Source organism: Anas platyrhynchos, chromosome 27 (assembly GCF_047663525.1).
Source record: "Anas platyrhynchos isolate ZD024472 breed Pekin duck chromosome 27, IASCAAS_PekinDuck_T2T, whole genome shotgun sequence".
Lineage (NCBI taxonomy): Eukaryota > Metazoa > Chordata > Aves > Anseriformes > Anatidae > Anas > Anas platyrhynchos.
The window spans coordinates 5,136,377-5,149,145 of record NC_092613.1 but is presented as its reverse complement, the minus strand read 5'-3'; the positions used below and the strand labels follow the sequence as shown (position 1 = coordinate 5,149,145).

General features: G+C 44.3%; 1 protein-coding gene across 4 annotated transcripts; it reads right to left on the bottom strand.

Moving 5' to 3' along the window:
- Positions 1 to 126: 126 nt before the first annotated feature.
- RBBP5 (RB binding protein 5, histone lysine methyltransferase complex subunit) lies at positions 127 to 11,807 on the bottom strand. Of its 4 annotated transcripts, none has more exons than XM_027444848.3 (14): positions 11,631 to 11,807; positions 11,008 to 11,033; positions 10,744 to 10,916; positions 10,158 to 10,298; positions 9,572 to 9,734; positions 8,993 to 9,102; positions 8,714 to 8,833; positions 8,289 to 8,442; positions 8,111 to 8,182; positions 7,439 to 7,556; positions 6,772 to 6,841; positions 5,879 to 6,108; positions 5,519 to 5,596; positions 127 to 2,064 (listed from the first exon to the last, which is right to left on the bottom strand). In XM_027444848.3, the coding sequence occupies exons 1-14, from the start codon at positions 11,647 to 11,649 to the stop codon at positions 2,036 to 2,038; spliced, it is 1,503 nt and encodes a 500-aa protein (XP_027300649.1). In that variant the 5' UTR covers positions 11,650 to 11,807; the 3' UTR covers positions 127 to 2,035. The 4 variants fall into 4 exon arrangements, with proteins under 4 accessions (XP_027300649.1, XP_027300650.1, XP_027300648.1 ...); XM_027444849.3 differs by having other exon boundaries at positions 127 to 2,061; XM_027444847.3 differs by having other exon boundaries at positions 127 to 2,061; positions 5,402 to 5,596; positions 11,631 to 11,806.
- Positions 11,808 to 12,769: the final 962 nt, after the last annotated feature.

Sequence of the window (12,769 nt, the reverse complement as noted above, 5' to 3'; positions counted from 1 at the left end):
ACACAACACACCAGCTGTGGTGAAGGTACAATGCATCTGCATTTGCACCAGAGCTGTGCTGTGGGATTCCCAGCCACTGTCACAATATAAATGATAATGAAGCACGGAGAAGCCAAGACTTAACCATTGACTTTAGGAAATAAAACATACATCTTTATTTACAGACACAAAAACTAACATCACTATGTGCTACCAGCAAGTCAGTATCTGACACGTACTGTACAAAACTACGCATACCAAAAAATAAAATAGAAGATGGAAGAAGATAAACCAAGGACATATACACTGTACAAAGAAGTTTTAACAGAAATGAAGGCTGGAGTCTGTGGCAAATAATAGGCTTTAAAATAATCTAGAGAACCATTGCCTGTGTATCTTTGAAAGCTTGTGAGCTCAGCCACGCCACATACGGGTGGAATTGACATGACAGCGTTCTAGAAAAGATGTGAATTGTACTATAAGCAGAAAGAACAAAGAAAATTAATACTGTACACGTGGGAACAAATTTCATTAAGCAGACCACTGTACCAGAGCCGGAAATGAAAATACCAGATTTAAAAAATCCTTCCGATTTAAAATGCCTCCTCTCTTCCCATGCTTGTATCTCACGCTATTACTGCACACTTCCGACCATAAATTAACACATCTCTTTATTACTCCTCTTCTTGGCTTTTAATGTCTGCAGTGTACTTTGAAAATTTAAATACATAGAGATATCTCAATAATTACATCTAGGGAAAAAAATGAAGTAATTGCATAGGAACCGTCAAAGTCACTACAAAACAAGGGGCATTAGGAATGAAAACTTTCTTTTAGCAAGCTGTTGGTCTAGTGCAGAAGGATCAGGCTGTAGGTACTGGATAGAGAAAGTGTCTCTTGCCATTCCCACAAAGAAAATATTACAAATGTCATTAAGAAATAAAAGGTTGAAGTACAGCTGGGAAGAAGCTCCGAGCATTCATCGTTTTTCTATTCTTGATCCAGAAATAGAAGAGAAATAAAACAAAAGATTGTTTTTAAAAATTCGAGTTCCATATGTTTTGTTTTTCATACGATCACATTGTTATTCATTTCATCTTTAAGTCTTGGAAGGATTACTGAAAAAATACAGTTGCAGTTAGGATAAATATTGGCTCTGCTTCTTCTGTAACTGCTAGTATACACCAGAAAAGGAGGAAACCAATTGTTTCTGGTAGTACATCTTAAAGGAAAGAAACAGAATAAAAACATTTGCAAGGACGGAAAGAAACTGCCAACACAGCTCTTCATATTACAGTCTAGATGAAAGCATATAAACTGAGTATTTTATCTGCAGCTACTTTCCTTTGTTCCTTTTCCCAGAAGCAGAGTCATCCTTCATGTCTAAAATATCCACTCTATGAAGATTCATTTTTTGTGGACTTCAGAGGGTGTCTTGATTCTTCACTTTACGTCTCTATCCACTTGAGATGAAATCAAACTTGGCACATAATCAGTAGCAGTGTTTCACTAAGCATGTCAGCACAGAAGACATCGCACTGAACTAACAGAACAGCTAGGAAGGTAGTGCAGCTAGCAGAGAAAGGACCTACAGCTCGCTGAAATGAGAATGAACAGCAGAGAAAGGGAAGTCTGTAGGATGCAAAGCCATACGGTATCAGGAATAAACACCATACACTTCAGGTACTCTTCAATCCAGGAACAAAAGAAATTACTTTAAAAAAAAGGTTGACAAGCTCTGGAGTGGCAACGTGTTGGGTACCAGCTCAGTTGAGAAATAGTGATATATGACAACACAAAGGCAGTCCAATTAAGTCTTTTTGCAAATCGCATGACCTGAGAGTCAGCATCTTACACTGTTCGATGAAGAGGCAATTAAGGAAGAATGAAGGCCATTTCCTCTTCAATATTCATTTCTTATAAAAGTCACTCCCTGAATCCATGAACAATCAGGCTGCTGCATTATAGTCAGTCCATTCTGACTGAGCATTTCATCTATTTTCCATATTATGGTGCCAATACAGGAAAGAACAGGGGCAGATAAGGAAGAATGTCTTCATAGCAATTCTGAGATTGCACCACCTGCTAAAGAGATCAAAGACAGGTGAAAAATAAATCATCAGGCTCAAACAGATGTGACCAGAAACCAGAGACCACCAAATGTTGCAAGCATTGCCAGACAAAAACAACAAAAAAAGAGAATAGGATTTTCTAGATAAAGCTATTCTTTCCAGAACAAGATATAATCAACAAGATAGTACCTATGACAAATAGAGATCTTCGGTATTTCTGCATTTGAGATCACGTGCATAGGCATGGACAATGTGGCTAAGAACCTCTGAGCTTTTATTCCACAGAGGCACAAGCAAACTTACCTGGTAGAAAATTTTTGGATTCATCAATCCCAAAATCTCAAAGCAGAAACCCAACTGAAATGAATGTTTTACCCAATTTGGGGTTATATCAGAATGCTGCATGATTTTGTTCCAAGACCATAAAATAGATCAAGCTTCCCAGTTTGTCTTTACTGAAATCTGATTTTGACACATCTGCTTTAACGCTAGGACATTTACTGCCAGGCTGCACAGCCCAGCCACAGAGACAGCCTGCAGCAGGCTCCAGGTCCCAGCCACGCAGCTTGCAGAAGACACTGTATTACGGCAATTCAGACAACAGCTGCCAGAGAAAAACTGCTCATTGAGAGGCTGGTTTAGGGACTGATCACTTCCATCAGAAAGCAACATCACAAGGAACTAGCAGAACTGACAGCTTCATGCAAGAGACCCAGAGAAGCCAGTCTGGCTCCAGCACTGCAAGCAGAAGGCCACTTCAGTTTGTAAACACGCTTTTGCAAGTGGTGAAATGTCAGCAGACGCAAGAAAAATTAGCTGCCCAAAACAGAAGTTATAAGCACAAGCCATAAAGAGAACAAAGGAAGACAGATGTGAACTTCGTGAGAATATGACTGAGCTTTGATCCAAGTGATGTTGTGTTTTTGTTTTTTTTTTCAGTGGACTGTTACTTTCATCACACATCTCATACAGATGCTTCCACTAATTGGTGAGACCTACTGCACGACCTGTTTGGTCAATGGTACTGTACAAGGGAGCACAATAACAGACGCTACTGAGAGAGAAGTCCACCACAGCAATATTGATTATTTGCTATAATTATTTGCATCCAAAGCTCAGCAGCAATAACAAGTGAAAGTGCACAGTTGTCTCTTAAAGCAAGTCAGACTGTAAGTATTGCACAGAAAACTATAAGCAAAACCACACAAAAATCCTCCCAAATATGATTTCCAATCATGTGCAGGTGCCTGTCCAGAATCTTGTTTCATTTGAAATATGTTAGAGGAAATGGGAGTGTTTTCCTACAGCTCTGTAGAGCAGATTGATGCAACAACGATTACAAGCTGCCAAGAAGAAAGCACGCTGAGATCTGTCTACAATGATAGACCAAGCAAATTAGTAAAGAATGATAAGAAAGTTACAGAAACGTACACCTTGGGGAAAAAAAAAAGGAAAAACGTACCTGCTATTTAAACCATTTCTCTGAAAGTGATTACACACGGTTCTCTGAAGTGCTTACACAGTTACTTAAATATGGATAAATTAAGATACTCAGGTTTGTTTGTTTGTTTTGAAACAATTAACCACTGAAATTTGTTTGGGAAGCCACGCTGTTAAGTTTCCAGTGCACAATCCTCTCTCTCTTTTATGTCCTTTTGCATATGGCCACGTTAATTAGCAGCGTGATAAAAGAAAGCAATCAACAGTCTTGCTGATGAAGGGTTATACTCAGCTGGTCTTCAGACTAGTCTTGTCCACCCAGCATGGCACAACAGAGAAGTCAGGATGTTTAACAGATGCCAGCAGACATCTGAGAATCCATATCGACCCAGACAACTCCTTGTGATTGTATTTCTAAGCACATTGGATTGCCCCTAATGACCTGAGAAATCGAGAGAGAACTGCCCTGCCTGGTAACCCTGACACTAGAAGCTAATCTGTGCTGCTCAGAAGGTCTAAGGATATTCTCGGCTATTTGTTTAATTTCTAGATTTTGTAAGGTGCATTGTGAAAAGATTTAATAGAAGCCCAGAAAACATTCACCATGTTTTGCCACTTATAGCCAGGTTTCTTTTATCTCATCCCCTTTTTCTGCATATAGCAGTTACCAGTACTGGAATAAGCAACATAACAGGAGCAGAGCAGGAAGGACAATGAGCAAGGTGGGTAACGTAGGACCAGCAGTGAGGGAAGGAAGGGGTTAAAAAACAACAAAAATCAAATCAACTCTGTGCAGTCTAAAATCCACAGCAGCAGCTGCTGAGTTCAAGGAAATGCAAAATTTGATATATCAATTATATCATATATTTGAATCCGTTTATGTATCAGCCCTACGTTCTCTGTGGGACGCACATCATTTAATCCAAACGTGTACTTCCTTTGCTACACCTGAGTGAACTTTTCCCAAATATGCTCAAGTAGCAAATGAGACAGATGGGAAACACTGTCAACAGCTGGGCCCTAACGAAGGTGACTGCAAGGCTTGTAAGCAACCAACAAAACACAATTTAAAAAAAATGTGGAAAGAGCAATCAAAACCTGTCCTCTATTACAGCATCTGTGCTTTCTGGGATTTAACTAAGGCTATTGCATAGCAAGGTATAGAAAAATTTTATCTTAGGGTCCACTGATCAAACAGGCAATGCTCAGTCTTTTACTACACTCCTTTAAGCAACACTACACTTTGCCTAGTGGAAAGTCACAGGTGTGTATTTTGGCAGAAACCATAAACAACAATATTCTAGTTCAGATAGGAAATGGAAAAGCCCAGTTACGAGGTCATTTAGCTGAGTCCCAGAGAAGAGGGAAATAAAACCTCTCCTAAGTCAACGGACAGTATTTCTAACCTTCAAAAAGTTTTTGATACCTGCTTCATTTCCTAGTTCTGATTACAGAACTTTTTTTGTTCATTACACCATCGATGGCACAAAACATCAATTTAAGCTTCTGAACCCTTCACTATTTGCGTTTTTGCTGTCAAAACCTACCCAGCCAAACTGAGCACAGTTATTGCAAATGTAAGAACTGAAAGAAGTTGATAACTAAATGACTAAAGTCAAAGACACTTTGCTTTTGAAATAGTGCTCCATCTCTATTAAAAACCCTACATGTGTTTTACATTATGCAACACCACATGCATGGATATCCGTTTTACTAAAACTATTAAAAGCCCTTCAGCAAAAAAAAAAAAAAAAAAAAAAAAAATGTAAAATTTTGCCTATCCTTGACAGCAGCTAAACATTTAGTGAGCAGGTGCCATTTGGGAAGATAAACGCTATGACTATATTAAGTCAGGGTCTGTACAAAGCAAGGCCACCAAGCAAGCAACGACGCTCACACTGGGTCCTTACCTGTCAAAGGCTGTCCCAGCTCCGCCTGCACTTTACCCTTCGCTGCTCCTTCCAGAGGTAAAGCACCTCTGTCCCCTTTGTAGAGTTTCGGTTTAAATGGAGAATCTTTGTCTTTACCTTTTGATCCTTTAGGCCTGCCTGCTTGCTTCTTCTTGGATTTACCATCTCCCTTCACACCCAGCAGCGGATGGACTTCTGTGGAAAGCAATGTGTTACCAAGAGGAGTCATCATTAGGACACTGAAATCAGACGTTAAATACAAACAACATTAAGAACTAGTTTCAGGATGCCTGTTCTCATTTCTAGTTTGCAAAACGCCAGCAAACTTTGTAAGTAGGTGGCCATTAATCATTGCTGTGAGAAGTAACTTCACAGAAAAGAAAATCAATGAGTGACCACCCAGTATTCTGACTAGGCAAAGCTAAAATCTATGTCAGATGCAAAATAGGCACTAAAACAATGGCAGCTTCTACTCACCATCATTAGGTACTCCTTGTAGTTCAATGTTGGTGGTTTTGGGCTTCTTCTTTGGTGCCTGAGGTCCATCGGAGGAGGACTGTCTCTTCTTCTCAGAACCTATTCCCTCATCACTTAAAGAACTCTGAACAGCATCAGGGGGAGGCCCATAGGGGTTTTCTTCTGGATCTTCCACTTCAGGAGCAATGGGTAAGTAAAGCAGAGCCTTGGAGTCCTCCAGTTCTTCATCACTATGAAAGAAAAAAGTAGGCTGTCTTTTAAAATTAGTGCTCTTTGACATCTTCTCATTCACAAATCAAGACCCCTCTCTGCAGGGAGCAGTCAGACAGCCACACTGTGTAGTTGACCAAGGCATTCAGCAGCTTGAGAACTCTGTACAAATAGATATTTGATACCTTAACCAAAGACATTAAGGAGGAACATGGAAATGCTGTGAAGACAAGGCTTGTCATCCTTGGAGGGAGTGCCTGCCACACGAGTGTCACAGTCATAGACTGCCTGGTTTCCTATGCAAGACTGATGGTGATTAACAGGGGACTCCGGGACAGAGAGAAGAAAAAAGACAACTCTTGACTGTCAGAGATGCACTCAGTATTAAAAAAATGAAGAACAAAGGAACACGGTTCATTTTGGTCTCATTTCTTTTCATCTTCCTCACCCAGAACAATTAACAACTGAAGCCTACACCTTGTTTGTGCTGTAACTACATGAAATGTAGCAATCCATCCAAAGATGCACCTTAGTCTCTGCAAAGGGCTCCTTACACAAGTAACTCTATCTGATACAGGAAAGACACAGAAAATGCAAGTATGTGGGGAGGGCTGTTATACTATACAGGGAATACATTAGTGCTACATTTCATATTCATGCTTTAAACAATATTATTCTTTTACCTGCTACAGAAGGCAGCAATGGGATCTACACTAGTTACATCCACTTCTTCATCTTCTGCAGCATCAGCACCTAAGAATCAGGGAAAAAAAGAATTAAAGACAACAAGGAAAAGAACAAATTACTTAGAATTTGTTTTAACGCTTTGTTCCCACAAGCTAACGTTATGTTTTAATATTAGAAAGTCCTAGAGAAAAAGTAATCTAAAAGCGTGAAGTACTGCAAAGCCTGGTAACGAGGAGAGCTCTGTGGTGTGCTGGGAAGAATCCTTACTTCTTTCTATAGAAGGTTAGCCTGTTCCAGTACACAACTTTTTGGCACCACCAAGCGGCCAAGTTGTGCTGCTACTGATTCAAATTCAGCATCGCTTCTGGTGAGAGCAAGCCCACACACCCACGGGTCAAAGGCTACTGCCTTTGACTGAAAACACAATGGAAAGGGGAGGCTTTGTTAAGCAAATACGGCACAGCAATTAGGAGGAATCACACTGATTGTCGATTTAGATACCTTCATTTATCCACTGCTGTTTGACATTTACTACCCACATACACTACTGTGACCACTAGTTTTAATTTTTATTATGATCATATATTTGGACTACAAATGATTTGATAACAACCAAACTGCTGACCACACCGTTGCTGCACAGGAACAAAGTTTAGGCTTTACCTGTCTGTTCTGGTTCGCTCTTATCTTCATCTTCAATGTCAAACTCAGACTCTCTCTCTTCATATTCTACATTCTCGTCCAGTTCTTTGAAGTCAGGTGCAAAGGCACTCCAGTTTTCCTACACCACCAATTCAAGATAAATTTTACTTTATGCAACAGCAACCACAGCGAGGACTCGTGCACTTACAATCTCATACCACATTAAAATCCCCCAAGCCATGTGCAACATCACAAAAGTAATGGCTCAATCATATCGAGAGTCATATGCCAAATAGGAACTGCATGAATCAGCTCCTACTGAAAATATGACCACACTCCTTCGATATGGCAATGTATGTCATTATCCCTAAAACCAAAGTCGTATGTTAATATTAACCACTGCAGTTTTGACACACTCACTCAGACTTCCTATACTTAACACATACAGAAGGACACCATCCCTGCATAAAATGTCCCTGTGGCTTAACACAAAGCTTAACTAGTTCCGCAGTTGAAGTATACGCACCCTCCTCACATTCAACTCGATGGCAAACATCTTTCAAGTCAGGCAGGTGAAGCTAGGGAGCTTGCTGAACTGGGATTCAATGAAGGATTTCAACATGCAAACATTCAGTCTGCTAGGATGGAAACCAACCAGGGAATTCTCTTAAGGAAATAACCTGAAATGCTTACCACTTGATTCTGAGCCCATATGGATACAACGCCACTGGAAATGGAAGCTATGATCGGCCGGACAGGATGCCACTAGGTTGATGTGAAAGAGAAAAGAGGAGGAGCTTAATTGGTGAACAGAACTAAGCTTAGTTTGCAAAATAACAAGAAACTCAGCACTAGTGGGCAGTGTTCTTACTGCTACATCCAAGAGCAGCTCTCCTCTGGTCCCATGAAGGATTTTCACTAGGTTTCCAATGCTTTTCTCCCAAATGTACAGAGCATGCTGTCGTGCAGAACCTGCTACTATATATTCGCCATCACCAGAGAAACAACACTTCTTCCATGGGGTCCTACATACAAAAGAAAAAATCCAAAGTAGGCAATTAAACAACAGCACAATACAGAGGACTGTTCTCCAGACCAAGACCTTACATCCTCCCATCCACAAATAACATTTACATTTCACATCAAATTGTGACTCACAGGATTCAAATAAACACACCTGTCCATTACACCAAACAAAATACTGAGTTACCCTTTGTGCAGGTGCTCCCATTAGTACAGAACGCACAAAACACAACCTTTTCAAGACAGGCTTTCACTCATTCTGCTGCCTCTTACCTGTTCACTAAATCCTGCAGCTTCTGCATCGGCTCAGGCTCCCCATCTCGTCCACAGGTTAAAATTTCACGGCCATCGTACACCCTGATTATCCTGTCAGCTGTGTTTATCAAAAAGCAGCTGTAGGAAAGATTACACAGAACATGCATTGCATTAAAAAAAAAAAGAAAATAAAGAGTCAGAATATGTTGCATGAAGTAATTGTGGCAGTTCTTAAGGCCTTGTATAATCAGTAGTTTTCACCTCATCTTTAAAGATACCACTTGATAAATAACTCACCTTCCTTTCCGAGCAAATTCAATTGATTTAATAGCTGTAGTGTTGCTGGTGCCAGTTGTCACTCTGAAGGAAGCAACAAGATCCTGAGTGTCTGTTTTTAAGACCAAGATCTGAAGATGAAGGAAACAGAAGGCAATCAGTGTCCTCATTATGACTCACCCCACTTTCGGTACCTCTCACATCTGCTGCTAACCCTGAAAACAGAAGCCTCAGCAATCTACACAGGAATAGCTGGGGCTCTGCAACTGTAGTTTTAGTTTCTTCAATAGTTTCTGCGACAACTCTGCAACACTAACATTGGTTTATTTACACTGGAAAAGGATCCAACAAATACTGTCAAAGACAACAGGAACACAAAGGCCTAACTCAAAGATTCTACAAAGATGCTACAGATCTTCAAAGACGAAATGTGACGGTGCAGATGATCGTGTCAACATCATATCAAATTATTCGAGACACATTGAGGAAGCCTTACTTGTACATTAAAGCAAAGAACGCAACCTAGAGACATCAAGCACCTTGATAAAGACAGGAAATAATCTAAGCTACTGCACCCAGTGCCTCTTGCTACAGTCTCACCTTCCCCTTGGCATTGCCCGTATAAATGTATTCCCCTCGCCTGTCAAAGGAGGCCACTACGTTGAGATCAGAATCGTCATCCACAGGCAGAACAACATGCTTGGAGTCTGACAGCGTGAGCATCACTGGCGCAGACTTCATGGGACAAACCAGAACTCTGTTTCTGCAAAGCAGAAAAGAAAGAGTTAATAGTTTGTTCTCCAAAACAGTTCTCACATTTAGAAGTATAAAAAAAAAAAATCTCAATCTATGTTGAGCTACATAGAATATGTTTTCTCTAGTCTTACACTGCAAAATAACATTTAACTGGTATCTTCTTTCACTTCCTTTCTTTCTTAGGAAGCTTCTTTAAGTTTATAAAGTTAACTTATAAACTCAACAAGACATTTCTATGCACAGTTTTAAGAATCATTCTCACGTTTACTCCCTTCCTGATACTTTCATAATAAGAAGAGCCACAACAAATCCAATCACATAAAGAAGACACGCTGAAAGCACCTACTTTGCAAAACACAGTGAAGTATTTTAATAACCATTAATTTTACCCAAAGGAGAGCGTTCAAACTTTTTTTTTCACAGGACTTACTGGTCTCTAGGGTGGTATTGAACTTTCAAGATAGGCGAAGGAAACCGAAATCTCTGGTCACAGTCTCCAGAGAGCACATCCCACTGTGACACGATGTTGTCAGTTGAAGCACTCACTAATTTGTGACCATCTCGACTCCAGCTACAGTGACAAGAATGAATCCAAGTACAAGTTACTTCTCAAATGCATACAATGTGTCCACCAAGAGTCACTTAAAATTATCAGACCTAATTATTGGGTTCAGCTATAAAAACGTTAGTGTGAAAAACAACTTTTAAACTCTAAACAACCCCAAACTCAGCAGACATACCATATTCTCATGCTATTTTAAAGGGATACATCCTAAAATGCAACTCTGTATCCCGCAAAGTGCTGTGTTTCAGTAGCTAATAGGAACAGGTGTCAAGAGCAGTTGGGCTCTCACAGCACCAGGTCCCCAGCAAACACAGACACGGGCAAATCCTGACGAAAAGGAGAGCAGCCTCTCACACCTGGTGGCTCCTGAGGAGGTAGCTATTAGCTCAGAGAGCACTCAGCATACAGCTACAGCATTCCTGGGAGAAAATAAACATCAGTCCTCTCTCACCACAAGGAGCAGACAGGGTGAATGTGGGCACTGATGATCTTGGCGATGCCCCTGGTCAGGAAGTCCCAGATGACGATGCGCCCGTCGTTGCAGCCCACGGCGAGCAGCGTGCCCCAGCGGTTGAAGGTGCAGGTCAGGGCCATGCTGATGCAGTCCAGCGTGCCATCGGCCTCCTGCGGGGAACGGGGTAGTCAGGGTCTGGCCGAAAACCACTGGCAGCGGGACAAGGACAGGGACAAGGGGTGTAGGAGAGGGGGCGCTTACCTCGGGGTAGTTCTGCCCGAAGGATTCTGCAATGAAATGCGAAGACAGCACCGGAGTTAGAGAATCATTAGGGTTAGAGAAGTCCTCCAGGATCATCTGCTCCAACCACCTCCACCACCACTGTCCCCACTGAGCCGTGTCCCCAAGCACCAGCCCCAGCCTCTCCTGGAGCCCCCCCAGGGACGGGGACTCCCCCACCTCCCTGGGCAACCCGTCCCAACGCCTGCCCACTCTGGCTGAGCAGAAATGGCTCCTCATTGCCCACCTCAACCTCCCCTGGCACAGCTCCAGGCCGTTCCCTTTAGCCCTATCCCTGGTTATCTGCGAGCAGAGGCCGACCCCAGCTCCGCACCCCTCTCAGGGAGCTGCAGAGAGCCACGAGCTCTGCCCTGAGCCTCCCCTTCCCCAGCCCAACCCCCCTCAACCCCCTCACAGGACCCCAGCCCCTCCGCCAGCCCCTCTCAGCCCTCCCTATCCTCAAGCTGAGGGGCCCAGGGCCGCTCACAGGGCTCCCCCACCCCCCTAACGCCCTCCCGGTACCGGCTGGGACCCCCTTGGCTTTCCGGGCCCCCCCGGCCCTGGGTCCCCCCCGCTCGGCCCGGCCCCGCCCCCCCCGGCCGCACCGAGCAGCTCCAGGTTCATCGCGGCGCCGTCCCGCTCCCTCCGTCCCCGTCCCACAAGGACCCCTCCGGGGGCCTCCGCGCCTCGCCGCGCCGCCCACGCCGTTCGCCTGACGGCTCGCCGCTCCCTTCCTCCGCCGGATCCTCAGGTTCCTCTCCCTCCTTCTCCGCTCGGCCCCGAAAGGCTTCCACGGCGGCGGCCGGGCGGCGGCGGCTCCGTTCCGCTCCGTTTGGCGGCGGCGGGGCGGGGGCGGCGCTCAGGCAGCGCGGCGGGCAGCCCGCTGGGGGAGCACGCACAAAGGTGCCGGGCGGGCGCCGAGGCCGCGGCCCGAAGGTTCCGGGGGGCGCCGCTGGCGGCCCAAGGCGGGGGGGGGGGGGGGGTGAAAGGTGCGGCTTCCCCGCGGGTGTAGCAACAGGAAATAAAAATTAAAAAATATTTAGTAAAAACACGACGGTTTCGGCCGGTCTGATGGTTATTGTGCTTTTTTTTTTTTCCACACGCAGTAGGCTCGTTGCGTTTTCCTCACGTTTTCCTGTCCCCGTCGGGGGCGGGCCGCACAAACACAAAACAAAACGCGAAATCAAATAAAACGAACACGAAACAAAACACAAAATAAAACGCAAAATGAAGGCCCGGCCCCGCTCCCGCCGCTGTCACGGCCCCAGGGAGCTGCGAGCCCCGAGCAGGGCCCTGGGACATGATGGGGAGGGGGGGGGCTCCGCAGCGAGCCCTTATGGGCAGTAATTAACCCCCCTAATTAAGGTGTTTGGGCCTTTGGGTTCTGCAGGTGCGGTGCTACAGCGCTGCCACGGCCTTCCCAGTACCACCCAGTGTCCCCAGCTCCCCCTGAAAGCCCCCCAGTGCCCCCCCGCCCCGTGCCCTCCCTCATTTATGGGGGTTTTCTCCCCGCTCACCTCTCCCCGCTTTGTGGCTGCAAGGGAAGGCTGAGCAGGGGGCTGGGAAATCCCAAATGTGGAGCCAGTCCCAGCACCTCTCCCTCTGTGCTCACACCTGGCTCCTGCCTCCTCACCCACCTGGACCCGTACACCTCACAGTCACTTTTGTAAACACAGCGGTTTTGTTATATTTTCCCCCAAATCTTCAGCCTGAGCTCCCCTTTAAGCAGGGCAGGCCCCCAGGC

Coding starts and splice junctions, on each gene's coding strand:
- RBBP5 (XM_027444846.3), bottom strand. Junction 8,183..8,288: donor AGCTGCTCTTGGATGTAGCA/GTAAGAACACTG, acceptor ACATCAACCTAG/TGGCATCCTGTCCGGCCGAT. Junction 2,065..5,401: donor GCTGGGACAGCCTTTGACAG/GTAAGGACCCAG, acceptor TGATCTCTTTAG/CAGGTGGTGCAATCTCAGAA.